Here is a 24,935-nt window from a genome sequence, read left to right on the forward strand (position 1 = left end):
GGTCATGCACGCGGGCGTGCCCCCCGCCGTGGGGACCCCGTGTTTGCGGCATGCTTCATCCTAAAACAAACCCATGCGGAAGTGCCAGTGCCATTTTGGATGGAAGTCTGGGATGACACGATGGCAACAAGGGGCAGTGTGGAGAGAGGCTAAAAATATTGTAGGATTTCCGTCTGCCTTTTCCAAAGAAGAGCCAAGGCTTCCTCTGGCCTGGCCTTTCTTCCCAGAGGCTCCTCTGCCACTCAGCTCACCCAGCAGACACCTGCTGGACGGGCACCCTCTGAGCCAGGCCCCGGTGGGGGAGGGGGAAAGGTGCAGGTCCCCAGCCACAAGTCCCATGTCCCCATCCCCAGATGCTCGGCCTGGTGGCCCCCAGAGTTCTACAGCAGAACGGAGCCCAACTCACACCTCTTGGAGCCTCTGCCTTGTCACTTGTGAAGGAGGATGGGTGGCAGTAGCCAGCCCCGGGGGAAGGGCCGGGAGGATGAGGCGGACGCCAGCCCAGAGCAAGAGGGGGAAGTTACCGGGAGCCAGGAGAGCCGAGGTGACTTGGTCCACGCCCAGTTCTCCTGCTTTGGAAAGTAGGTGGGTCCTGGCGGCTGGCAGGGCCTTTGTTAAGAAGGATCAGGCTCCACACGGAAGTCTGAGGCCAGGGGACCCCGCAGAACTTTTTTGCCCCAAAGGAGGGAGATGCTGAGGGGGCAGGGCCAAGATGGTTTCATGCCGTTCGCAGGACAGAGACAGAGACAGGCAGGGAGAGACAAACATACGCGTACACGCGCGCGCACACGCACACACGCAGAATTGTCTCTGCATAGATGCGCATGAGCTGGAGGGGAACCTAAAGTCTTACAGGAATGCAGGGGTGTATGCAGGGTGGTGGGGGTGCACGCTCTCCCGTAGGCCCTCCGCCCCTGGGGGAGATCCGTGAAAGACCCCTGTCCGGAATGCTGTGGTGCACCGGGGTTGTTCAGGGAGAACACGACACAGGAACCAGTTCTGCTTTGAGGCCGCTGTTCCTGTCCTGTGTCCTCCTCCAGGAGGGGACCCTCATTTTACCCTCACCCCTCCTGGGTTCCAGGGCTGCAAGTGAGGCTGGCAGCTGGGCCATGGAGCGTCCTAGGTCTTTGGCCAGATTAGCACAAGCCTGCCTTCCCGGGGCTCACGGTGTCATGGGAATGTCACGGGCCAAGGTTTCCCCACAGGGACACCGGGAACATCTTGTACTCAGGCAGATGGGTCCAGGCTCAGGGAAAGCAGAGAATGGGGGTTGGAGGTGGGGGTAGGAAGCAGCAACAGGCCTCAGGGAGGTGAGCGTGTGTGCATGTGGGTACGTGTGTGCACACGTGCACAGGCACGCATGGGTGTGCAGACACGGGGATTGTACGTCCTCAGAGGACAGTGTCGAGCGTGGGGAGCCAGCAGCCAGGGGTGGCCCAGGGAGGCCTCCCCATGAAGAGCCATCCACCCGAGCCTACAAAGCGGGACACTTCCGCCCAGGGCACTGGGCAGCCGCAGAGGGCTCCAGGAGGGCCATGGGATGGCAGCCCCTCTGTCCGCCCCATGTTGACCCGGCTGGCCGGAGGCGCAGCTGGTGGGGAGGCAGCCCAGACGGGCCCCTCCTCAGACTCCCAGAGCTGCCGGCGGATAAAACTCGGGGACCCTGAACTTGGGGACAGACACCAGCAGCTTGGCTAGCTGCCCTCTTGTGGGGGAGCACCATCAACCAAGCCCAGCCCCCCCGCGAGCAGCCCCCAAGGTTTGTCCCCAGCAGAGATCACGGAGGCTCACGTCACAGCCAGGGGGTGCTGAGACCCGGAAATATCGTCTCGACTCCGGACTCCTCTGACGTCCAGGTGAGCACGGGCCCGTGTGAGATCCGGCGGCCGATCCACCCACAGAGACACGCGAGGCCGCCGTCCACACGCATTAGACGGGCTGGGCGTCGTGGTTTCAACAGAGTTGGTTTCCTTCATGATCTTAGGTATTTTATTGTAAAAACACTATTCTAAGAGAGGGTCCCTGGGCTTTCCAGGTGCCCGAAGGAGTCACACAGACCACGTCAAGACCCCCGAGATGGAGGGTGGGACCCCCGCTCTGTTGCACGGGCAGGGGTTCCCCAGATGAACTCTTAAAGACGATTTTCTGGTTTCCCCCAGATCGACCCCTCTGTGGCCCTCTGTGGCCCCTGCGCCCTCTTCACCATCCTCTTCATCCGCTGAGGCTGCCGGGCAGAGTGGGCGTCCCATTCCCACAAGCGTGACGCTCCCTGGCCTGCTTCTGGGTGGGTTTTTGCCTGAAGCGCTAAGGGCTTGGACTGTGGAGCAGGACTTCTCATTTCAGGCTTTCGGAGCCCCCGCGTCGGCTGGGCGCGGGTCACAGCAGAGTCCCATCCGCAGGTGTGGGCGGGGCCTGAGCTCCGGGCTCTGGAGGCTTGCCCGAGGACCTACGACAGACGAAGATGGGAACAGTGAGCCGTGTGGGAAACCCTCCACTGGAGAAGGCTCCCTGGTGGTGCGTGGACAGCGAACCGTTAACGAGTTCAAGCATTTGACAGGCTCCTTGACCTGTGGCTGGGACTCAGTGGGGACAGGACAAGTGGCCTCTTCGTGGGGGGACAGACTAGTCCTGGACTCCTGTGTCAGATAGGGTCTCCCCGGAATTCGTGCAGCCTAAGCCCCCGGGCCTCTCTTGGGCTCAGCTGTCTCCCAGGCCATGGGGTTGCTGATGTCCGAATGCCTTTCCCCACAAACAGGAACACCGGCAGAAAGTTCTGGCCCCATAACCCATTTCCACCCCGAATATTCAGTGACAAGTACTGTGGAGGGAACACGTGGAGAGATTGGAGACGGAGATGGGGGGTAGTGGAAGGACGGCAGGCCACAGGGGCAGACAGAGCCACAGGTCTACACTGGCCACAGCCAGCTCAGGGCTTGGCCTGAGCTCCCGGTGGCCAAAGTGAGACCTGATCAGGGATGGGGCTTTCATTAGAAGGAAGTTTGGTTCTTGGAGGGGACACCAGTAGCCAGAGTCCGAGGTTCTGCGGGTTTGCGGGGGTTAACCGCAGCAGGACCGTTGTCCTAACTGATGTAATCTGTTCCTGATTTTTCTCTCGTGATTTACCAGTGTGTAACAGGGTGTTTTGACGCAGATCTCCGTAAACGCTTTTTGAACAAGGCTGTGTATGACATGTAGACCCGCTCCCAGCCCAGACGATGAGCTGCTCCTTTAATTGGGCGGGGGTGCCGGGCAGCCCCAGCCGAAGCAGCCCCTGGGATCCTTCAGGACCCAGGCTCAGCACCCGCCCTCCCTGGGGCTCCAGCCTCCCCATCGCAGGTGAGACCCCACTAGCTGGCGCACGGGGCCTCCCTCCCTCCATCCAGGGCAGGATTTGGCAAAGAGCTCAGAGGTCCCTACAGACAAAGGCCACTGGAGTCCCCAGGGACCTGGGAACCTCCGATCTCCTCGTCCTTCACACCAGGAGGTAGAGACATCACAGAGGGCCCAACACCCCAGTGAGGGCAGAGCCCAGACAGGTCCCTGCCATTTCTGCCCTTGGCCTGACCCTTTTGCCTTGAGGGGACCCCACTGATAATGGTTCCCCCCCACTCCCCACCCCAGTGTTGGCTGGGTCCAGGCTTATCCGGGTTCCGTGAAGGATCTGGGAACCAAGAAGGCCGTTTAGGGAGCTCAGCCCCATCAACCCAGCCAAATGGCCATTCTCCTGGGTTCTCAGACCAGGGACAGGCTTCGGGCCCAATTCCCAGTCCCCCTGGAGGCTGGGATCAGTCACTCTTACTCTCCCAGCTGAGCCCTACCTGGGGGCTCCCCCGCCCGCTGCCGGAGCTCTTTCCGAGGGCCGAGCAGCCACAGAGCTTGTGAAGTGAGTACTTCCCCACCTCACACACAAGACCGAGCTCCGGGGGCCCTGCAGCCCCAATGCACGTGTGCATCCCAAAATGAGCCCCAGTAGACAGGAGAGGCCCGTGCAGGTGGGGGATCCCTCTGGCTGGTCCCCGGGGACTGGGGGCCCCTGTGATTTGGCGTTGGGAGAGGCATCGGCCTTCCCTCCCTGACCACCTGACTCACAGAACTCCCCAGCCCCCCTTCCATTAGGCCTGGTCTCCAGGCTGCTCTATTGCTGGCCAAGCTGATCGCTGACCCTCTGAGTGGGTCCCTTCCCTGCCGCGGTCCCAGCTGCTCCCAGCTTCCCAACTCTTGCTTCTGGGGCCTCTGGGCCCCAGTATCAGGAGGGGACCAGGAAATTGGACCCTAGGAGCACGCCCTCCCTGGGAGTGGGGAGGCCCCACCGAGGCAAGGGGACATCGGAGGGTGACAACCAGGGAAGAAGGACATCTGGGGCCTGGCGTCACAGACACGAGCTCGGGATTGGGGCAGACACCTTTATTCCACCCTCTTCCTGCCCGTGGCTGCCCCAAGTGAGGGCAGCCTCTGTGAGCATCTGGGACAGGGGCCCACAGGTCATGCTGTGGCCTCACAGGGCTCAGGTGAGTGGGAAGGGGGAAGGTGGGTCTGCTACTGACCCCCCTTGCTCTGGGAATCATTCCGGAAACCTGACTGGGCCACAGTGTTGTCTCCGTGGGTGTGGACGCTGGCGGGCTGGGGCAGGTTGGGGGTGGCGGCTAGGTCTGCTCCGTGCACACAGGGCGGACCGGTGTGCCTGATGACCCAGTGAGGCCACTGGAGCGGCCAACACACGCCCCAAAACAGAGCAGGGCGGGGGGCTCAGGGGGTGACGCTTTCTCCAACGACGACTCCGGAATGGCACAGTGGCTGGGACCCACAGCCGACTGGCCGGGACAGAGTAAAAAAAACTCTTGCACACACATACCCCCCAGGCACACACACGGGGTCAGCAGAAACTCGAGGCCCTCACACGATGCTCTGCCGACCCCCGGCCCCCTCAAACTCCGATGAGCCCGAGCCCCGGCCCCGGCCAAAGTCAATGAAGATCCCTTCTGAATCCGAGTCCACGGACTCCAAGATCTGGTCCACCAGGTTCTCTGGACTGGAGGAGGGTGGGGAGGGGTGGGCTGTGCCTGGGCCAGGCTCGGGGGACTGGGCAGGGGGGTACAGTCTGCTGGGGCAGGGCCCCGACTGGGGGCCCACAGAGGATCTCAAGGCCCCAGGGGGAGCCTGGCCAGGTGTGTCGGAGAAGCCCTGGGGCTCTGGGCAGGACGTCATCTCCGAGACGGAGTGTCTGCGGATGCCGGGGCCGCCGGCTGCTGCTCCCTCAGCCTCGTGCTCTGCCACGGGGTTCAGCAGGGGGGTGTTGTAGCTCTTGGAGCGCACCACTGGGTTCTTGGCCAGCACATCCCCTGAGCGGGAGCGGCGCAGGAAGTGCTTCTCTGCAGAAAGACAGACAGAAAAGGTGTCAGGCATGAGATGGGGGGGCCAGGGTGGGAAGTGGTCACTTGGCAAACCTAGGCACCTGAGTGTTCTAGGCCCTTCCTGGGGCCAGAATCTAGCCAGCACCTACTGTGCGCTTAGCTCTGCATGAAAGGGCAGCCACAGGGAAAAACCCGAATGGTGCAGATCCTTGGCCCAGCCCCTTGCGCACCCCTGCAAGTAAGGGAGAGTCGGCTCTAACACCGTGCCTGTCCCTATGTGACTTCTTCCTTCCTTCTAGCCTCAGCCTGGATGGGCAGGAGGTGGGCAGGGTGGGTGGGTGTGTGGAGGCACAGGGCTTGGTTCAAATGCGCACATGCCTCAGTTTCCCCACTTGTTGAAAGTTAAAAAACCTGTAGCACTTCCCGGAGTCCCAGTGTGGGGGGGGAGGGGAATAAACCACAGGTCAGGTAGTGGTTAAGTGCCAGGATGGGGGTGGGGAGGATGAGAAAGGGTCTTTTCACATGAACTCGGGGCTGGGGTTTTATTCGGAGTGTGGTGGGCACGCCGGGGGTGCAGGAGAGGATGGCCACGGGGGGCTGGACTGGGTGGGGGGCCAGATCTCAGGCTCCCACTCAGGGCCCTGCAGTTCCTAAGACTGACCACCATGTGGCAGGGCTGAGCACAGTGAGCGGCTCAGGGACCTTTCCAGGGGCAGGAGAAAGGTTCTGCCCAGTTTTCCTAACCCTAACCCTGATCCTAACCCTAACCCTAACCCTGGAGGCTGGGCTTTATGCCAACAGGCAGGTGGGCGCTCCCCAGTGGCCTCTGTGCCTCTGGCCCCCAGTCCAGAATGTTCTTTGTGCACCTCTCCCCAGGCCTGGCTCCTCCTCCCTCGGCTCACCCGTCACTTCCAGTCTGGCCTTTCCCAGCACGGCCCTCGCATGACTTGTGTGTGCGTCCCCCTGGAGACTGGTCAGGGGACTGTGTACTCATTGGTCTGCGTCCGTGACCGTGAGAGCCCATGTGGGTGGGGCCTGGCCTCTGCGGCTCCCCCACGGCCAAGAACGGGGCAGACACACAGTAGGTGCTCAGTGTACACGGGAATGAACCAACGGACCGTCTGTTAAAGGAGCAACGTGGCAGGCCTCCAGACAGGCCAGACAGCCCCAGGACACCCACCACCCTTCTCCCCTCTCCTGCAATTCCCCTGAACAAGCTCAGTTTCTTGGGCTCCAGGCCTTTGCACATGCTGTGTCCTCTGCTGGCCAACGCTTGTCTTTCAGGATTGAACATAGACGGGCCCTCACTGGGAACACAGAGCTCTGTGGGGCTTTCAGGGGAGTCATCCCATTACCATGTATGGTATCAGCCCGACAAGTCCCCTTCAGTTCTTGTAGCTGGGATCCCAGGCCCTGAGTGTCCAGGCCCGGCACACAGCTGGGGGACGCTCAAGACAGGTCTGCTGCATGACCGGAAAGCAAATCCCCAGCGGGACCTGGCTGTGGTCATCTCCTCACTGGAGGCCTGGACCCTGGGCAGAGGTGGATGGGGCCAGAGGTTACCCCGCTCCCCACCCCAGGCCCAGGCAAACCCTACCAAGGATGCAGGAATGTGTGAACGGGCCCTCGCTGGAGTAGAGGCCGTAGGTGCCCAGGTAGGGCGACACCACCTTCTGGATCAGCGTCTCTAGGCGCAAGTAGTCCTTGGTCACACCCCTGGACTCATGCACTCCCTGCAAGAGAGGAAGGGAGACGGGTGGTCACCAGACAGACAGCATGCTCCCTGACGCCCCGTGCCAGCCAGGAAAAGCTTGTCCCCCAGGGCCAGCCAGGCTCTAGTCCAGCCCCCAGGCGGCCCTGCCCCTCCCCTGCTCTACACTGATGCCCTTGCCAGGCCCTGCCCTCCTCCTCCTCCCTGACCCCCCTTGTCCAGAGCCCTGAAGGGATTTCTATCTTCTCCAGTTCCATCAGAGCCAAAGCTGGAAGAAGGCAGCTGCCTGTAGGATAGACTTGGTCTCGCTGACAGGGAGGGCAAGCTCTGGGCCCCTAGCACCCCAGCAGAGGGCTGGCACACAGCAGGCCCTTAGTGAGTGCTCACTGAACAAAGGATGGCTGAAGAAACGGGGAAGATAGCCCTGCTTGGGGGGCTGCCAGAGGCTCATGGCACAAGATGCCTTTAGAACCTTAAAATGGCAGCTACGGACAGCCTGAGCCCCCCTGCCCCAATGCCACCCATGAGAAACCCACTTCAGCTGGGAAGACACCCATGGACTATAAGCAAAGGGTTGAGGGGCGTGCAGGCGGCTCAGGCAGTTAAGGGGCTGACTCCTGGCTTTCGCTCAGGTCATGATCTCAGGGCTGTTGGATCAAGCCCCGTCTGGGGCTCTGTGCTGGGCATAGAGCCTGCTTAGGATTCTCTCTCTCATTCTGTCCCTCCTTCCAATGAATGAATGAGTGAATGAATGATAAATAAAAGCAAAGGGTTGAGAGAGCCATGCCATGCCGACGTCGGGAGCAGCTAGGTTAATTCCAGACAGGGTGGACGTCAGACCGAGGAAAGTCATCAGGGGTCAAGCAGGTCACTACGCAACTGTACAGAGGGCAGTTCTCGGGGAGGACGGAATGACCCCTAGTGTGCCTGCACCTGACAACAGAGCTGCAGACCACATGGGGCAGAACTGCTAGAGCCGAGGGACAGACCGCTCACCCGCTTGTGGGGACAGAGCCGCAGGCAGAAACTCGGGAAGGACACGGGCACTCAGCACTCCAATTGCTGTCAGACCGCTGCCCCCCGCCCACCCCGGATGCAGAAACACATGTCCCTCCCGCGGTCCGCCTTTAAAGTCAGACCACATTCTGGGCTACAAAGTGCACCTTCGCAAACTTAAAAGGATGTAAGTACAGCACCTGCTCTCAGAGCACAGCTGCATGAAGCCAAGGAGTGGGGAGCGGGGAGATAGCCGGGAGAGCCCCAGATACGTGGAGATCAAACAACTCACTCACTTCTAAGTAAGCCACGGATCCCACAGGAAATCTTTTTTTTTTTTTTTTAAGATGTTATTTATTTGCCAGAAAGAGCACAAGCAGGGGAGGCAGCAAGGAGAGGGAGAAGCAGCCTCCCCTCTGAGCAAGGAGCCCGATGCGGGACTCGATCTCAGGCTCCTGAGATCATGACCTGAGCCGAAGCCAGATGCTTCACTGACTGAGCTACTCAGGCGTCCCCCAAAGAGGAAATCTTAGCAAGTATCTTAAAATGTTTTGAATGAAATGAAAATGAAAACAGATCCACACTGATGGAACACACTGAAAGCTATGCTTGGAGGAAAACTGTAGCATCCAACGGATACATTAGTAAAGGGAAAACCTGAAGTCAGTAAGCATCTACCCCAAACCAGAAAAAGAAGAGCGAACAAAGTCCAAAGAGAGCGCAAGAGAAATAATCAGAGAGAACTCACTGAGACTGAAACAGGAAATCCTCAGGGAAAATCAAGGCAACCAAAAGCCGCCTCCTCAAAAAGACCGGGAACCTCCCTAGGCCTCCCGCCGGGCTGACCACTAGAGAGCACACGAACTCCCACCGTCAGAGCGGAAGAGGAGCCATCACTGAGCCATCACTACAGACCCCATGCCCCTGGGAACTGCCTCCGCCCCCACGATGCTTCTGCTCAGCTGGGTGTTCCATGAACTTCACGTTGTTTCACTCGCCAGCCTTGTAAAGGACGTCTGTCTCTGCTCCCCACTGCACACTGAGAATGGCGGCCCCGGGGCTGCATTACCTGTGAGCACTCAGAGGCTGAGCTGCTCCCCTGGCTCCCACAGGAGCACGGTAGCTCTGCTGGGGAAGCACGGGGCACACGGTAGGCCCTCAACACATGCTAACCAGCAGCTCTGACTTCAGGTCCATCTGGGACTCGAAAACAGTGGGGATAAGCTCAGTCAACGTGCCGGCCAGGTGGGGAGTGGGGCAACAGCGAAGGGGCAGGAGGGCAAGTCCTAGGGATGATGGGACCAAGCGGAGGAAGCTGCATGAGGCAGAGAGGCCACCAGGGGGCAGCACCGCCCCAGTCTGGCCACCAGCCTGGGGTGGGACCTCCTTGGCTCCAAATCCCTGTCCAGCCACCACAGGCGGCCAGAAGCACCACAAAAGGCTTTACATCTGATTTCTCCCCACTGTCCTTGAACCTGCCCCGCAGGCAGGAAGTCACATAGGCGAGGAAAGAGGCTGAGAGGCACAAAGTCCTTAGAGGGCCCCTGCTTCAACCCAGCCAGGTTCCCCTAAAATCCTTCCAAAACAGCGGGTCATATGGATGCCAGGATGACCACCAGCTCCTGCCCTGTGCAGTCCCTCGACCCTCAGACCTTCACATTCATCAGCACCTTCGTTGCTCTGGAATCTTCACTGGCTGCCCTGGACCCTCGGACCAACCTTGCAGACTAATTTAGGTTACCCATGTGCACGGGGGGGATGAAGAACAAGAAACAGGACTTCGGAGCCGTCAGATGTGGTTGAGGCCAGGCCTTGTTAGCTCTGGGCAAATGAGGACTCTATTTCCCACCTGTAAAATCGGGTGGATGACGGTGCCTACCTCTGTCCTTTCACAGTGGGACAAGCTGGCAAACTGTAGGGTGCTGTGCTTGGGATGCAGGAGTTTGCAAAAGGCCCTGTTTGTGGTCCATCAGACCCTCTGCTGTTTTGGGCAGGCCACTCATCCCTAGCTGCTGGGAGCAAGGCTGCCAACAGCGTGTGGCTGCCCCCTTCCTAAAGCTGCTCTGGTGGGTGAAAGACACCCACACCAGAAACATCTGGAACCGTTGTGGGGAGGCAGCCAACAGCCCCGACGGCTGACTGGTACAGGGTGTGAAGGCATAGTCCCTGCCCACTGGGGACACCTCTGGGCCCATCCACACTCCTGGGCTCCCCATGGGATGAGGCTGACGCCTGCCTTCTCTTGAACTCCCATCTCCCCCCAGCACCTTCTGGGCTCCTCCTGCTTCCCTATCTCCTTACATGTTTCTCCTGACAATCTCCCCATTGATGAGTCCTGTGGACCCAGACCCTTGCCTCAGGCTCTGCGTCTGGAAGGCCCGGCCTCACGCCCAGTGGCCTCCTTGCGGCGCCACGCACCTGCAGCACCAGCAGCATCTGCACGATGGCGGGGGGCACACGGGCGTGGGTGCGGGCCAGCGCATCCTCCAGCTTCACGCTCAGGGTGATGGCGTTCCGGAAGTGCAGCAGGGCGAGCTGGCGCACGGATGGCTCCTTGCCCTGTGGACACAGAAGGCCACGCCCCACCCCGCTGCCATCATAAGAAACTGCTGCTTCCCCGTCTGCCGATCCGGGGCCAGATCCCAGGGCTACGGCCCTACAGATCCTTGGGCCCCCTCCCACCCCACCCTCCTCCCTGGATGGCCCTGTCCCGAAGAGAGGCCCCAGCCAGCTTCCTCAGGCAAGGAAAGGGTCACTGTCACATACCAAGCCCCTACTGTGTGCTGGGAAAGACCTACTATGTGCTGCCCAGGACTTTATAGGGCCTGTGGGTCGGCGGGGGGACTGTCCTTCATTCCAAATTGTGGGTGGGAAAGCAGGTGAGGGGTCCAGGGATGTGGCCATCCCCGGGCTGGGGACAGCATGCTGGAAGGCTGGGATGGGTGGTCGCCTGGGCCCTGGGGCATCGCACGGCTGCAGGGGCCATTCACCTGCACTGGGTAGAAGATGGCCTGCAGCGTGGGCAGCACGTCACTGAAGAAGAAGTCCCACGTCTCTGCCAGCGAGTCCAGTAGTTTCTGTCCTGGGGGCACAGGAAGCTGTCACTGCTCACCCCTCCCAGGCTGGAGTCCTCTCTCCCATCCGCACGGGAGCTGAGGGCCAGGCTCTGGGCCCTGGAGGCGCCCTCCCCACCCCCCAGGTTGATAGCACGCAGCCCTTAGCAACTCTGTGGCTGGGGGTCCACGGCGTAGTCACCCTGTGCCTCAGTTTCCCCCATTAATAAAACAGGACAGTGAAAGGGCCGACCTCCCAGGGCTGTGGGGATGAAATGAGCAGAGACAAGGTCCAGGGCAGAGAAAGAGCTGGTAAGTCCTGGCTGGTTCCCATTCCTTCATCCCACACCAGTCCCGCACAGGAACACCCCCCGCCCCCGCTGGCAGCTGCCACACATAGTCCTGTCTCCTCCCAATTCCCACGGTGGCCCCCCAGCAGGCGGGCAATCTGTCCACCCATGCAGATGTTTGCAGAGCACCTATACTGGGCACTGGGGACCCAGCAGAGCCTCCAAGATCCCCAGACCCATCACAGGACAGGGAAGCAGGACCCTGAATGGCAACTAGGAGCATGACCATCTGCCCATTGAAGGGGCGACCTCAGTAGGCAGACCAAGAGATGGAGCCTCTGAGAGGTTCAGGTCCTTTTCCTCCAGTGCCCTGGTCCCTGCCAGCCCGGGCTGCCTGAGCTGGGGTCAGAGGAGCCAGGGAGACCACGTCCAAGAACAGTGCATCCCAGGTAGGGAAGGGAACCAGAGAAAGTGGAGAGGAGCAGGCAGGGAGGGCTTCCCGGAGGAGGTGCTGTCTAAGCTGATGTAGGGGGCTGGATTTGCCGGGTTGATGGGACATCCTCAGTGTGGGAACCACACAAGTAGATGTGCGGAAAACAGGCATTCGGTCAGGCTCTGGGTGTTTCTGCCAGCCCTGGGAAGGAGCCTGTCTTCCTCACGGTGGGCAGTCTCTGAGGGATGAGGACAGATGAGGTGTCCCCGAGCTGGGCCTGGACTGCCGCAGGACATGCAAAGCTCTGAGTGCTCAGCGCCCCTGCCTGGAATGAACAGAAAGCTGGGACAAAGGCCTGCTGGGTCTGGGCTAAATAAGTGCGTCCCAGGACGCGTTGCCAAGGCCCCTGCGGCTCGGTGGGACCTCCAGTGGGTGGCTGGAGAAAAACGGGGTGTGCTGGGGTCTCTGGGTGAGGGTGAAGTGCCACATCCTGGCTGGCCTCCCAGACCACAGCGCTCGTGCGGGACCGCCTCGAGGTTTCCATGGGAACCAGCGAGCCGAACAAAGGCCTTCGCCTCTTCTCCATACTTTCTTTGGGCTCTGAACCCCACACTTGCACTGCCCGTAGAGGCCCCAACTCTGTGTAGGTGTGGGGGCTCTGGGAGGGGAGCCTGGTGGGGGCAGCCCTGGGAAGCCCGTCCAGCCCCGTGGGCGGCGAGGGTGGCCTCTGTGCATGGCCGATCTGTGGGCACTGGGGCTCTCGCCCGGCGGCCAGCTCCCAGCCCTCCCCGGGGGCCCACACCTAGCTCTGTGGAACCCAGGATGGGTGGGTGCTGCCGCCCGCAGGCCTCTGTCTATACAGAGGTCCCTTTAGGTCCCCGCCGTCCCTGGTGAGAAGAAAGACGCCTCAGTTCTCTGGGCCGGCCGTGGGGTAGCTCTGGGCCTGGGCCAGGCCAGCGTCCGCAGGCCGCTCTCCAGCCCACGGGGCGGAAATGCTGTGGAAAGCAGATGTAAAACACAGCCTCGAGGCCCCGTCAGAGCTGCAGGCGACCAAGAGGCCAGGAAGCACAGGCTCGCCCACGGGCCAAGTTCTCCGCTGGGGCCTGTGGTCTAGGGCTGGCGACGAGGGCGGGGTGGGGGGGCTGTTGGGGGTGACAGCGTCAGGCTGCCCGGAGCTGGAGCCCTGCTCTGCTTTGCCGTGGGACCCTGGGGAGTCTGGCAACCAGGCCTCCACGTGACGCTCCGTGAGATGGGTGTGAACGTCCTCGCGTGCACTGGGCGGAAGGCTGCTGCGAAGCAAATGCTTACTCAGTGTTGGCCTTGGCCATGGCCATGGCCGTGGCCACCGGTGCGCCTGTGCGGGCCGCCACATCTATGCTGAAGCTCGGCAGAACTGGGCTTCTCCCCAGGAGTGTGGGTCCTCTGCCCTCCTCTGTTCTGTCTGAGCGCTGAGGGATGGGGGGACCGGAGCGTACCAGGCTGATCTTGGCTCAGGTCTCAGCCCTGCGATGACCACAGGGCCATGGAAAAGGCCACAGCAGGGGCTCCGAAGAGGCCAGCCGGCCAGGAGGTGGGCCCAATGGAGTCAGGCCTGCCGGCCAGTGTGTAAACGCCACTGGGGAGTCTGGCCGGATGGCCTGTAATGGGCTGGGATCCCTGCCGGCCAAGAGAGGGCCGAGCCCAGGGCGTGGAGCCTGCAGGAGGCCCCGGGTTCCTCCCTGGAGTCGTCGGGTGTCTGGCCGCTGAGGAGCCATCCTGGCGGCAGCCAGAGCCCACTCCTGTAAGCCCGGCTGGGAGACAACGGAACCACAGCCTTAGGCGTGGTCCGGGAGAGAGGCTCCATGGCAAGGCTGTCCCTCCAGGCCTCCCGTTTCCAGGAATTGCTGTGCTTGGGAGTTGATGTCCGTGAGGCTGAAGGCGGGTGGGCGAGGCCACCCCGGCCCCCAGCAGAGGCACAGGTGAGGCCATGGCTGGCCACAGGGAGCGATCTCAAGGAAGGGCTGCTCTGGGAGCCAAACGGGCAGAAGGTGGACAGGGCAGGCTCCAAAGGCCGCCCGTCGGGGAGTGGCGTCGGCGACTGTCCCCTGGTATAGACTGAGGCGGGCAGAATGGCTTCCCGACGACTACATTCTGAGGCCTGACTCAAGGGCCACTGCTTCCATGGAGCCCTCCCTGACTGCCAAGACGGAGCGAACCCTTCGTTCCCCACGGCTTTCCTTCACCCCCATGCCTCACACTGAACCGTCACTGTCTGGTCCGCGTCTGTGTACCCGACTGGACTGTCAATCCCTGGTGGACAGAGCCGAAATCTCCCCCCTCTCCAGGCCCCCAGAAGCTAGCTGGGGCCTGACCCGTACTGAGCACGTGGGTGGAGTCCATCCAGCCCCACGGTGCTAAGACGGGGAGACCGAGGCTGAGGTCTGTGGCTGGATGGGAAATGGAGGCCAGGACCCGTGGCCCCTAGACTGGGGCTCTGTGCCTGTCCCTGCGGCCTGGGGAGGCTGGATGGGGTGGACACGCCCCAGACGGTGGCCTGGTGACACGGCCGCTGCAGGCAGGGGCCGACTAAGCTGCACAAAGCTTCTCTTCTCCGAAGCTCCCAGCTCCCCTGGACCAGAGCTGGTAGGAGGCAGAGGCGCTGCTGGAATGTGCCGAGTAAGGAGGGGGCATGGGAAGGCACCTCTATCAGGTGCCAGATCCTCAGCACCTCGACTGCTGACTCAGTTGCTGCCTCCTCCAGGAAGCCAGCCTGGACCCCGGCGGTCTGTGCCTCTCCCTCCCCTGGACTGTGGTCCTGGCGGTCCTTCCCACGCTCCCGCCTCAGCGCTGCCCCCCGACAGAAGCAGGACGTGCAGAGAGAGCAGGGGACACACGGCTCTGAGCTCACCCAATGCACACTAGGCCACTGACCTCAGTGCCCTCCTCTGGGAAATGGGATTATACTCCTTCTTTCTAGGATCAGAGTAAGGGCTGAAGAAGGAACCAAAGTGGCAGTGGAACCAGGTTGCCGCACAGAGCTGCATGGCCTGGGTGTCTCAGTTTCCCCATATGTGCAGTGGCTGCAGTGGTATCTCCCGAGCAGGGCTGCTGGGAAAGCCAGTGAGTTAATAGTTGGAAAACACTCAGGACGGTCTAGCAGAGAGTAGGCAAGGTGCCCAGTGCCTGGTGCATAGTAGGTGCTCAGCGAATGTTCATGGAGCCTGAACTCAGCACCGGGTCTGGCACAAAACAGGCCTCAGCAAAGGCACTGTGGGCTGAGCTGGGTCCTCCCATAATTTGGTCATTCTCTCTGCCAATTCACTCCTACGAGGAGACACCACTTTGGTCGCTGCTCCCTGACCCAGGGACATGGGAGCTGGAGGGTGCTGGGGGAGGGAGGCGGAGCCCACCAGGACCCTTCCCTACCTGCTGAGGCCCGGGCCAGGCAGAGGTGCGCTGGAGCTCAGGGGCCTCCAGAAGGGCCAAGGGCATGTGCGCTGGGGTCAGACTGGCCTGGGCTTGGATGCACTCTGCTCTCTACTCAGTGCGGCTGCAGACATACCGCCTGTCATCATTACGCTGACCCTGCCCCTAGCTAGGACACGGGCACAGGGACCCAAAGGTCTCGGGGCTGGGTATGTGCATGGAAAGAGAAAACTCATCTAGAAGGTCCAGCCCCAAGCTCAGGCCCCAAACTCTGATGGGACAGCAGCTCTCAGCCAGGTGACAGCCCCCGGCTCCCACCTCCTCCTTCGGGAACATTAGGGCAACCTTGGCCCTATGCTAGGTCCCTGGTCCTCAAAGATCCTGTCGGGTTCTCCCAGGCTGCTGGAATGGGGTTCACTGGCACCAGAAGGCCCCGGGGGCAGGCTTTCCGGATTTCTCAGCCCTCTTGGGCTCCAGCAAATTGTGGGGTGGTGGCAGGAAGGGCAGACTCTCTCCCCGGTAAGGTCCCCTCCTGGAGTCAAATCGTGGCCTTGCTGCCCCTGCCGCTCTCCCACCTGGAGCCCCAGGGACACAGGCAAGGCAGGCAGGGCCACATGTCCCCGCAGGGACAGCGGCAAATCCCTGCACTCAGTCCCCGCTATGGGCCGCCACACTCACCCTCATAGAAGCGGATCTTGTCCCGCAGGATCACCATGCCTTTCGTCAGCAGCTGGTTCTGGAAAGCACACACAGGCAGGCCGTTACTGCCCTGGGGGGTGGCCTTGGGCAGGCAAGGCCCCCAGGAGGCCTCCCCCTGCCCTCCCTGCACCCCACCAACCGGCAGCTGAGGCCCAGGGGGGCGGGACTCACCCATTGCCCCCAACCTCCCCCCTACTCAAGCAGAGCTTGAACCCTGGCTCGCGCTGGGAAGACACTGACGGCCGGTTCCAGGTGTGCGTGAACTCTGCAGGCTCACTGGCCAGAGGAGGTGTGACGAATGCAGCGTACGGCAGGGCCTCGGCCACAGGGGCCTCAGGATGCTGACACCAGGCCAACAGCATCACTGTGTGCTCGGGGAGTAGGGGCCCTGCAGTGACGGGGACATCTGGAAGCCCACTCTGTGTTCCGGGAGGTGAACAGCCCGGAAAAGAACCAGCCCCCCGTCCTGCCACGTGTCAGGGCACGCACAGCGTGCAGACTTCGCCCGCATCATTGTCATTAACCTGCCTGACAACCCGCACCAGCTGGACAGGGAAACTGAGCCACAGCGGTGCAGCAGTCCTTGGAACCCAGCACACTGTGGACCCACGGAGAGGAGGTGACCCCAGTCCTTTCCGGCCTGCTTGGAAAGCAGCCCCAGCCCGCTCGAGAGCACAGACCACCCACCTGCAGGTACTCGGTGAAGAACGACCCCAGCTCTGTCTTCAGGAGTTGCCTGTGGGAGGGAGGGGACAGGACAGTGAGGGACGGCAGGGCTCAGAGACCAGGTGGCGCTGATGGGGGGTCACCGGGGGCAGCAGGAGGCCGACCTGCTCAGCCCAGGGGGAAGTGTGGGCATGCCCCCACCCCCAGTCCCAGTGCAGGGGGCAGGCGGGGAGGGAGGGCTGGGTGGGCCTCAGGCCTCTGTGGTGTTCAGTGGGGCTCTGTGGGCTCCCGCCAACACTGCACACGAGAGGAAGCTGAAGGCTCTCATCTCTGTCAGCCTTGGAGCTGTGTGTGTGCATGCACACGTGTGTGTAAGCATGCACGTACACTTGGGGGGGCACCAAACTCACCATCCCTCAACCCCACTAAGAGGGTGTGCTGGTCCTCAAAGGCCTTTTCAGGTGACTACACTCTACCCTCCTGGAGGAGCTGAAAGCAGGACTACCCCCCCAGGACTGGCTGTCCCCAGTGGGGGTGGTGGGGGTGTGGGCCTAGGGGCTAAATGAAGCAGAGAGACAGAGGGCAGGTGGCTTGTGTCGGTGACTAGCACCCAGCACCGAGCAGCTGGCATCCCCAGAACCTGGGGCTTCAGGCAGGATCTAGAAGGTGCAGAGACGATGGCATGGGGACATGAAGAGAGACACAGCTGGACCAGGCCGGTCACAGCCCGAAGCTCACGACAGCCTGACGATGGTCCTGGTGTCCCTGGGTGGGACGGATGGGGACCCCGAGGGTCAGAGCAACTGCGGCTGTCTGGGGGCAGCCCTAGGACCCCGTCCCGCGCCCCTGGCACCCTGTCCTACACCCCTGGCTGGCAGCTTCTCTTAGCACAGGACCAACCCCATGTCATAGCCCGACGCCATCCCCGCGTCACTATGACGTTAACAGTGGCCACATTCACCAGGCTGATCTCCACCTGGGACAGCAAGGGGTTGTGAAGCCAGTGGCCCCTGTGGTCAGCCCCTGCCACGGTCCCTCCACCTTGTCGCAATCGTCTGGGCTTCCAAGGACCGGATGTGACCTCAGCTCACATGACCTCAGCTGTGTGACCCCCATGTGCAGGCTCAACGTCTATCTCAGGTCACCACATGTGTGACCCAAGGGGCCACTATGGACATAGCCAGAGAGCAAAGGGCAAGGAGGGATCAAGGCTGAGCCTGGGTGAGTCCCCTCCGCCCGTCAGGGGCCAGAGAGGCAGCCCCAACACTGCCTGTCCACCGTGTGACTCTGGGCAAGTCCCCGCCCCTGCCTGAGCTCCGGCACCCTCCTCTGGGACCAGAGACATGCCAGGAGGTGCGGAGGAAGGTCCGGGCTGTCAAGTGAGACCACGGCTTACCCTTGGTGTGTGCAGCAGGTGCTCAGTAAAGCCCTCCTTACTCTCTCCCTGGCCTGTGGTTAGTGACGGTGAGTACGAACACGAATGAACGAATGAATGAATGTCTCCTTCAGGGCCGAGCAGACCCTCTGCCCCACTGCTGGCTGCCTGGGGCTCCCCACACCTCCCGATATTTCCTCTTGACTCACTACATGAGCCCCTGAGCAGGGGTGAGGGGCATGGCTAGGCAAGCATCTCCCAATTTGTGCTGTGCCCGCTGGCTCTCCTGGCTGCTGGAGGGGAGCCACGCTCATTCTACAGATGTGGAGACTGAGGTGCTGGGGGGCCTGCAGGTTAGGCGGCTCCTGTATCCGTAGGGGAATGCCCAGGCAGCCTAATCACCCCAGGACACCACCTGGGGAAGGCACTGCTGGGGGAACAGCCCGGGTGTCATCGGAGGGGAGAGGGACAGCCACAGAAAGGGGCTGGGGGGTGGGGGGCAGAGGCCAAGGCCAGGGCCACCCTGGCCAGACGGGTCTGGTGGCTTCTGGGAGCCACAGGGCCAGTGGATCTGCATTCCAGAGCCCAGAAGGCAACAGGAGGGGCCTCTCAGGACAGAGCAGGTAGCTGAGCTCTTGCCCACGAGCTCCCACGCAATTCTCCTGGTCCCCGGGCAGGTCAGGAGCTGTGCCATCGAATGCTGGGGGCATGGTGTGCCTGGAGGGGTGTCCTCTGCAACCCAGAGTGACTTAGTCTGGGAAAACTATTATGCAAAGTGTGCCTGGTTTGGGGGCCTTTGGAGAAGCCGGTCAAAGGAACGGGTCAAGAGAGAGGCTAGACCAGCACCCTGGATGTCACCAAAATCGAACCTTCACGGTTCGGAGAACACGGCCAGGAACGTGCGAAGACAAGCCGCGGAGCGAGAGCAGCTGAAGGCCCAGACGCAGAATATATAAAGAACTCCTGCGCTCCTGCGACTCAACCAGAAAGAGATAAGTCATCGCATTTATAAATGGGCCAAGGAGACACTTGCCCAAAGACGATCTGCAGATGGCCAACCAGCCCATGAAAAGATGTTCCCATCCTAAGTCATCAGGGAAGTGCAAACCCCAGCCACGAGAGGGCTCCTCATGCCTGCAAGTGCCATTAGAATACAAGTTCCCGAAAGTCAAGTTGCACGTGCAGGGAAGGTGGGGGCACTGGCCGCGGGCTCCGGGGTGGGAAGCGAAGCTGTGCAGATCAGCGGGGCAGCCCCTACCCCGCCCTGGGGGTGGCCCCAGGAGAAACGAAGCCACATGTCTGCAGGTCACAGGAAGCCCTGCGGGTTCACAGCCACGGGCGTGTCACGGCCGAGGGGGCAGCTCTCAGCAGGTGAACGGGTACAGGGAATGCGGTTTCCCTAGCGTGGAACAGTATTTGGCAGCGAGAAGGAATGAGGTGCAGGCACGGGCTCCGACGCAACAAGCTTGAAGGCGTCAGGCGACACGGAAGCGGCCGGCACAGGCCGCACACACACCAGGTGATCGCACGTATGCGAAACGTCTAGAAAGAGGCAAATCTACAGAGACGGACGCTCGACTGGCCTTTGTCAGGGGCTGGGGAGTGACTGTTAATGGGGACGGGCTTTTATGGGAGGGGTGGGGAGTGGGTGAGAATGTTCCAGAATCAAACAGCAGTGAGGACTACACAACTCTGAATGTGCTAAGAACCACGGAACTGTACATCTGAAGAGTGAATTACGTGTCGCTGTGCACACCTATGTGTGTACATGAAAACGGAGGGAAGAAAGGGTGATGGCCCGACGTCAGGGTCCCCTGCCTGTTCACCTCCTTGGCCTTAGCCTCGCCGGGGCCCACCAAGGAGCACCCCCACCTACCCCCATCTCACCACATGGCCCCGAGAACCGAGGGGAATGCCTAGGTGACAGCGCCATCAATGGCTCCTGTCACCAGGCTCCCTCGTGGGATCAAGGCCAACGACCAGTCATGGGTATCACGCATAATTCCAGTCACTTGCTTTAACATGGCCTTGGGATGGAGAAAGCTGGAGTGGGGGCTGGGCAGGGGGCAGTCCCAAGGGACCCACAGGCCCTGGGGTCAGGGACTTGAGCCCCAGCTCCACCGACCAGCCCTGTGGGCACACACAGCAAGTGACCTCGGCCTCAGTTCCCTCCCCGGTAAAATGCACAGTCGAGGAGACTGAGGAAAGCAGGACCCCCCGGATGGGTTGCATGTAAGGGGGCCTGGGAGAGGCAACGCCGCCCCTTACCCTCCCCGCACCTCAGGTTTCCTGTCTGTAAGGCCCCTTTCAGCTCTGCCACACCGGGCTGGGGTGCCCTGTATGAATATGATCCCGGTCCCCATTATCCTTTATTCCCATCTTGAGCTGATGAGGAGCTGGGCCGCCTCCTTTCCCCAGCTGACACAGGGACTGGGTAGCATAGCCCAGATTGAGAAGGGAATAGCACAGAGAGAGGAAATGCCTCCTTGAGGCAGCTGTGTGACCCTGGGCAGACATCCTGACCTCTCTGATCTTCAGCCTCCTTCACTGCAAAGTAGGACTACCGGGGCTGGCCTTGCTGATTCCCTCTCAGTGATGGATGGTGCACCGCTCACAAGAGCAGCTTGGAGGGGCTGGTCCATCCTGGACTCCCTCACCAGTGCTCACCGCGTGGCCGTCCACAGGAAATGAGGGGCATTTGGCCGGGCTGTAACTGCCTTTCCGGGAACGACGCTCCCGTCATTAGGCAGGTGGGTCCTTCCTCTTTAACAGAATAATATCCTTCATGATGTTCAACACCAGCGGGGAGTGTGGGCGTGATCTCGAGCCCCTGTCCAAGTCCCAGCCTGCTTCCCCTGAAGAGAAAGTCCTCGGGACGGGTGGGGGGAAGGTCCACCAGGCCCAAGAGCCACAGAGCCAGGACCTGGGCGGCCCCGGGTCGCTGCCCACCGCGGCCGTAAGGGCAGTATTTCAGGTGTGGCTGGGGAGGCAGGGCCTGGCTACAGCCTCCTGCCCCAGCACAGCCTTCTCTGCCACTCACAGGCCCAGGACAGGACGGGACAGGCAGCCACTCACCGGACGCCTTCGTTGAGGCTGAAGAGCTCCTGGTCAGGCAGCCCCTTGCGCTGGAAGACGGCGATGACCCCGTTGTGGATGCTGCGGGCGGGAGAAAGACGAGGGTCATCGAGGCCCTGCCACCCCTCCCCACCTGACCTCTCCTGCCCTACTTGGCTCAAGGGACAGAAGCGGGTCTGGTCAGAAGCAGGTGCCCATCTTTTCTCTTGTAAGGCAAGCCCTGGAGAGCAGGGGTCGGCTGTCCTCATGGGACCCTGTCCCTACCAAAACCTTAGTCCCCACCTCGACCCCAAGATCTACATCCCTAGCCCCAGCCTCCCCAGAGCCCCGGGCCTGAGTCACCTCCGAGTCACCTCTCCAGGATGTCTTCTGTGGCCTGCACACACTCTGCTCCCCTTCCTGTGTTCGGGAATCTTCTGTTCCCAAGGGTACCCTTTGATCACCTGTCCCACCCTGTAACGTATCCCACCCTGACACTCACCATGGGCTTCCAGGTGCCCCTGAGCCGGCCCTTCCTGACTCCTAGTGTCCCTGAGCACTGAACGCTCATGCTCTGTGCCCCACTGGGAAGTGGCCTCCAGCCACAGGGCCTTTGCACATGCCAATTCTGCTGGCTGGTCCTCACCCACTTCCATTATCTATTCCCTTTAGATCACACACTGTTGCCAGTTTTTCTGGACCATCACTGTGTAACCATGTTTCTGTGATCTGGTTAACTTGTTTCCATCACTGTCTGTAGACCCCAAGAGCACAGAGCCTCGTTGTTGGAGAAACTTGTAAGCATTTGGGGAAAATTCATTCTTGACTCTCCCTCACCCTCTGAAACCAACCGACCCTGAGGTCAGATCCATTTCTACCTCCTGGAGCTCCGCTGCGGCCCTCCCCTCCCCTCTAACCAGGGCCCCTCCTTGCATGCCTGGACCTGATCCTACCAGCCTGCCTCCTGGTTGCCCCCAGTCACTTCCCTGACCAGGGTCTTGTGAGGAACCCGACGCCTGCAGATATAGCCCGAGGCCTGGACATGGCATTTGAGGCTTGTCAGGAACGGCCTCTCCCTGCATTCCGGGGGATCTTACACTCCGAGAGTGCTGGACTGGCCAGAGGCCACTATACCTCTGGATTTCTGCACCCACTGCCCCTTCCGTCTGGAAGGCCCTTCTCCTCCCTGTCTACAAGGTAAGCAGCTGTTCATATTGAAGACTCAGCTCAGAAGCCACTTCCTCCAAGAAGCCCTCCTGACCCCTACCTTTCCCCAGGGAGACTCCTATCCTGGCACTTTGCTGATTCACTTTCCTATCAGCACCCCGCCCTCCCTTGGCCACACACTTCCGAGGGCAAGAACCAGGTCTGGGTGGCTCCTCCGCCCTCCACCCAGGCCCTAGGCACCGCTCTGAAGGTCACAGACCCACTGCCATGACTCTCAGTGTGGAGGGAACAGCTGGGCGCGTGCTGCCATTCCCATCGCAGACCAGGCAGCAGCCACCAGGCTCCCAATGCCCTTGGCATTAGCTCTGCCCTTCCCAGGAACGCAGACTGGTCCCCCACTTCGCAGACGGGGAGACAGAGGCTCACAGAGGCCATGTCTCCTGCGGGAGGGCTCAGAGCTCCTCATCCAGCAGCTGCCCCCTGTTCCCAAGCAGCGGGGTCTGAGCCCGGCTGGGGCAGGACCCTGCACACCCCCACCCCCTCCCAGGGGCATGAGCAGCGAGGGTCCTCCAGCAGCTGTCACGCTGGAATTCGAGCAGCTGCAGGCTGACTCCCAGCCCTGTGGGGGCTGCTGAGGGGCAGGAGGCACAGGGCAGTCCTGGTCACCGCCCTGGGGCCCAGGGGCCCAGACCCTCCTGAGGTGCAGCGGGGACCAAGGACAGAGGCCCTGAGGTGGGAAGAAGCCTGGGCAGGAGGCGGCACACACAGCTGCTCCTAGCAGCCCTGCCCCCGCCTTCCTCCTCTTCCAGGCAGACTGCCAGAGGGACCCCAGCCCAGAGGTGACCCTGCACTCTGTGGCTTTGGATGGTGAGGCCGGCTCTCTGACCCTCAGAGAGTCACATGTGTCAGCCCCTCCTGCCTTGGGCCTTTGTCCTTGCTGTCCCTTCCCCTGTAGGCTTGCCCTCCACCCGCTCCCTGGACCTCAAACCCTCCCCTGGCCCCTCCAGGCTGGACCCTCCTCCCTCACAGCTGAGTTGCAGAAAAAAATTGACCTCAGTGGTCTTTTAGGGGAGGGGTGATCTATCTGGTTGACTATTTTGCCCCCGTCCTTGACCCCCAGGCTCAGCGCATCAGCTGATAACCTCCCTTTGACTCTGGCCAACACCCATGTCTAAGCAGCCTCTGGCCCAGCCCAGGGGCCACCCTGAGATCCGCCGTCCCCTCCCCGCCCACCGTGAACGCTGGCCACCTGTGCCTCGGCTTCCCCACGCACACCACGGATTCTGAACTCCAGTGCCCAAAGGAGACGGTGCCCGGCAGTGGGGTGCCCCGCGGGTGACACTTACGGGGGCATCTTTAGCTTGTCTCCGAGGAGGGGTGTGTCCCCAGCAGCTCCCACCACAGCTCAACCATCCGCTCTGTGGTTTTCTCAGTCTCTCCCTTCTAACCACCACACAGGGGGCCTGTCACACCCGAGGCTACGGAAGGAAATGACGAGGGTCTGGGGAGCCAAGAACTGCCTAGAGTCCCAAGAGCATGACACCTGGCAGAGCCCGCGAACCTGGCCCGTGGTCCTCCTACCCCGGTCGCTGGCTCGGAAACTGCCTCCCTCGCTGCCCCGGCTGGACGGGCCCTGCTGCCTCCATTCCTCCCCGGACTGGGGCTGAGGTTCCCCTTCTGTCCCAAGTCCAAGTTGGGCCACCAAAAAAAAAAAAAAAAAAACCCCAACAAAACAACTTGCTGTGAGCCACTGGGGGAGAGGAAGGGTGGGGAGCAAGAGGCCCGCATGTGACTTCTCTTTCCCCCCAGCCACCCGGATCTGTGGCCTCCCGACAAGAGGTGGGCAGGACCGGCGTGGGCACTGGCAGATGGTCCCGAGGAAACCACAGGCAGCCTCCAAAGGCACTTCCGGGTGAGACCTGTGGCCTCTCCCCACTGGGCTGTCCTTTGCAGAGCCTGTCCCCCTCCCCTGTGCTGAAGGACAGGAGGGCAGGGCCGAGTCCCAGAGTCTCTTCACTGGGCCCCAGGTGGGCCTGGAGCAAAGAGGAGAAGGTGCCAGAGCCCTGGTGAGGCTCCAGGGCATCCCTGGAGTCTGTGGCCCAGGAAGGGGGTGGGGCATTGCCAAACTGGGAGAGGGAGGGCTCACCGTAGGGCTCCTGGGGGCGCCTGCCTGTGGTCACCCTGGTTTGGGCCAGAGCCTGTGTGGGGTGGTGGGCTGAAGGAGACACCGTGTGGGCCTCTGGCCCAGCAACACTTTTCTCAGGGTTGCCCACCCAGCCCTACAGGAAGCCCCAGCAGAGGCTGAAGGGGTTGGGCCCACCACAACGCCTGGCCTCTGGTCAGGTCAGCTGATATTACCTCTGGGGACCCTGGAGAGGGTTAGGCTCCTGGGAGGACCTGGAAGCAGAGCCCTGCCTTCTCTGGTGCCTTCCTCAATGTGGACACGGCCTCCAGAGGCCTCAGATGACACACAGAAGGGGGCAGGCCTCTGCCAGGTGACCCCAGAAGGCCAACCTGGACCCTGAGCAGGGCCGCCACCTCCTTGGGCCCCTCCCCCTGGTGTTCAGGCCTGGTGTGTCCCACCGGCTTCCTAGCCAGCAGTCCCTGCGAAGGGACAGCCATACGAATGAGGAAGGGCAGGGGACCTGGGTGCCACCAGGTTCCCGGGGCCACCCAGGCTCCTCCACCCCACCTGACAGCTGAGGCTCTAGTCCCCCCGTCCTATCTGAGGGTGA

At 61.6% G+C, this 24,935-nt stretch overlaps 1 protein-coding gene across 7 annotated transcripts in view; it reads right to left on the minus strand.

Annotated features, from left to right (window-relative positions):
• Positions 1-4,770: 4,770 nt before the first annotated feature.
• Positions 4,771-24,935, minus strand: part of PRR5 (proline rich 5) — a 48,581-nt gene continuing 28,416 nt past the window's right edge. For 3 of the 7 annotated variants that reach the window (XM_032882800.1, XM_032882801.1, XM_032882799.1), the window contains 7 exons: positions 21,055-21,135; positions 16,626-16,674; positions 15,918-15,975; positions 11,049-11,140; positions 10,414-10,617; positions 6,949-7,084; positions 4,771-5,369 (listed from right to left, as the gene is read on the minus strand). In XM_032882800.1, the coding sequence (XP_032738691.1) occupies positions 4,894-5,369; positions 6,949-7,084; positions 10,414-10,617; positions 11,049-11,140; positions 15,918-15,975; positions 16,626-16,674; positions 21,055-21,135 (1,096 nt within the window). In that variant the 3' untranslated portion in view covers positions 4,771-4,893. Of the gene's footprint in view, positions 5,370-6,948; positions 7,085-10,413; positions 10,618-11,048; positions 11,141-15,917; positions 15,976-16,625; positions 16,675-21,054; positions 21,136-21,407; positions 21,508-23,546; positions 23,737-24,935 lie in introns of those variants that run through there. The other 4 variants (XM_032882805.1, XM_032882804.1, XM_032882803.1 and 1 more) reach the window with 4 other exon arrangements.

This window comes from Lontra canadensis, unplaced genomic scaffold (genome assembly GCF_010015895.1).
Source record: "Lontra canadensis isolate GAN:19392208 unplaced genomic scaffold, GSC_riverotter_1.0 scaffold84, whole genome shotgun sequence".
Lineage (NCBI taxonomy): Eukaryota > Metazoa > Chordata > Mammalia > Carnivora > Mustelidae > Lontra > Lontra canadensis.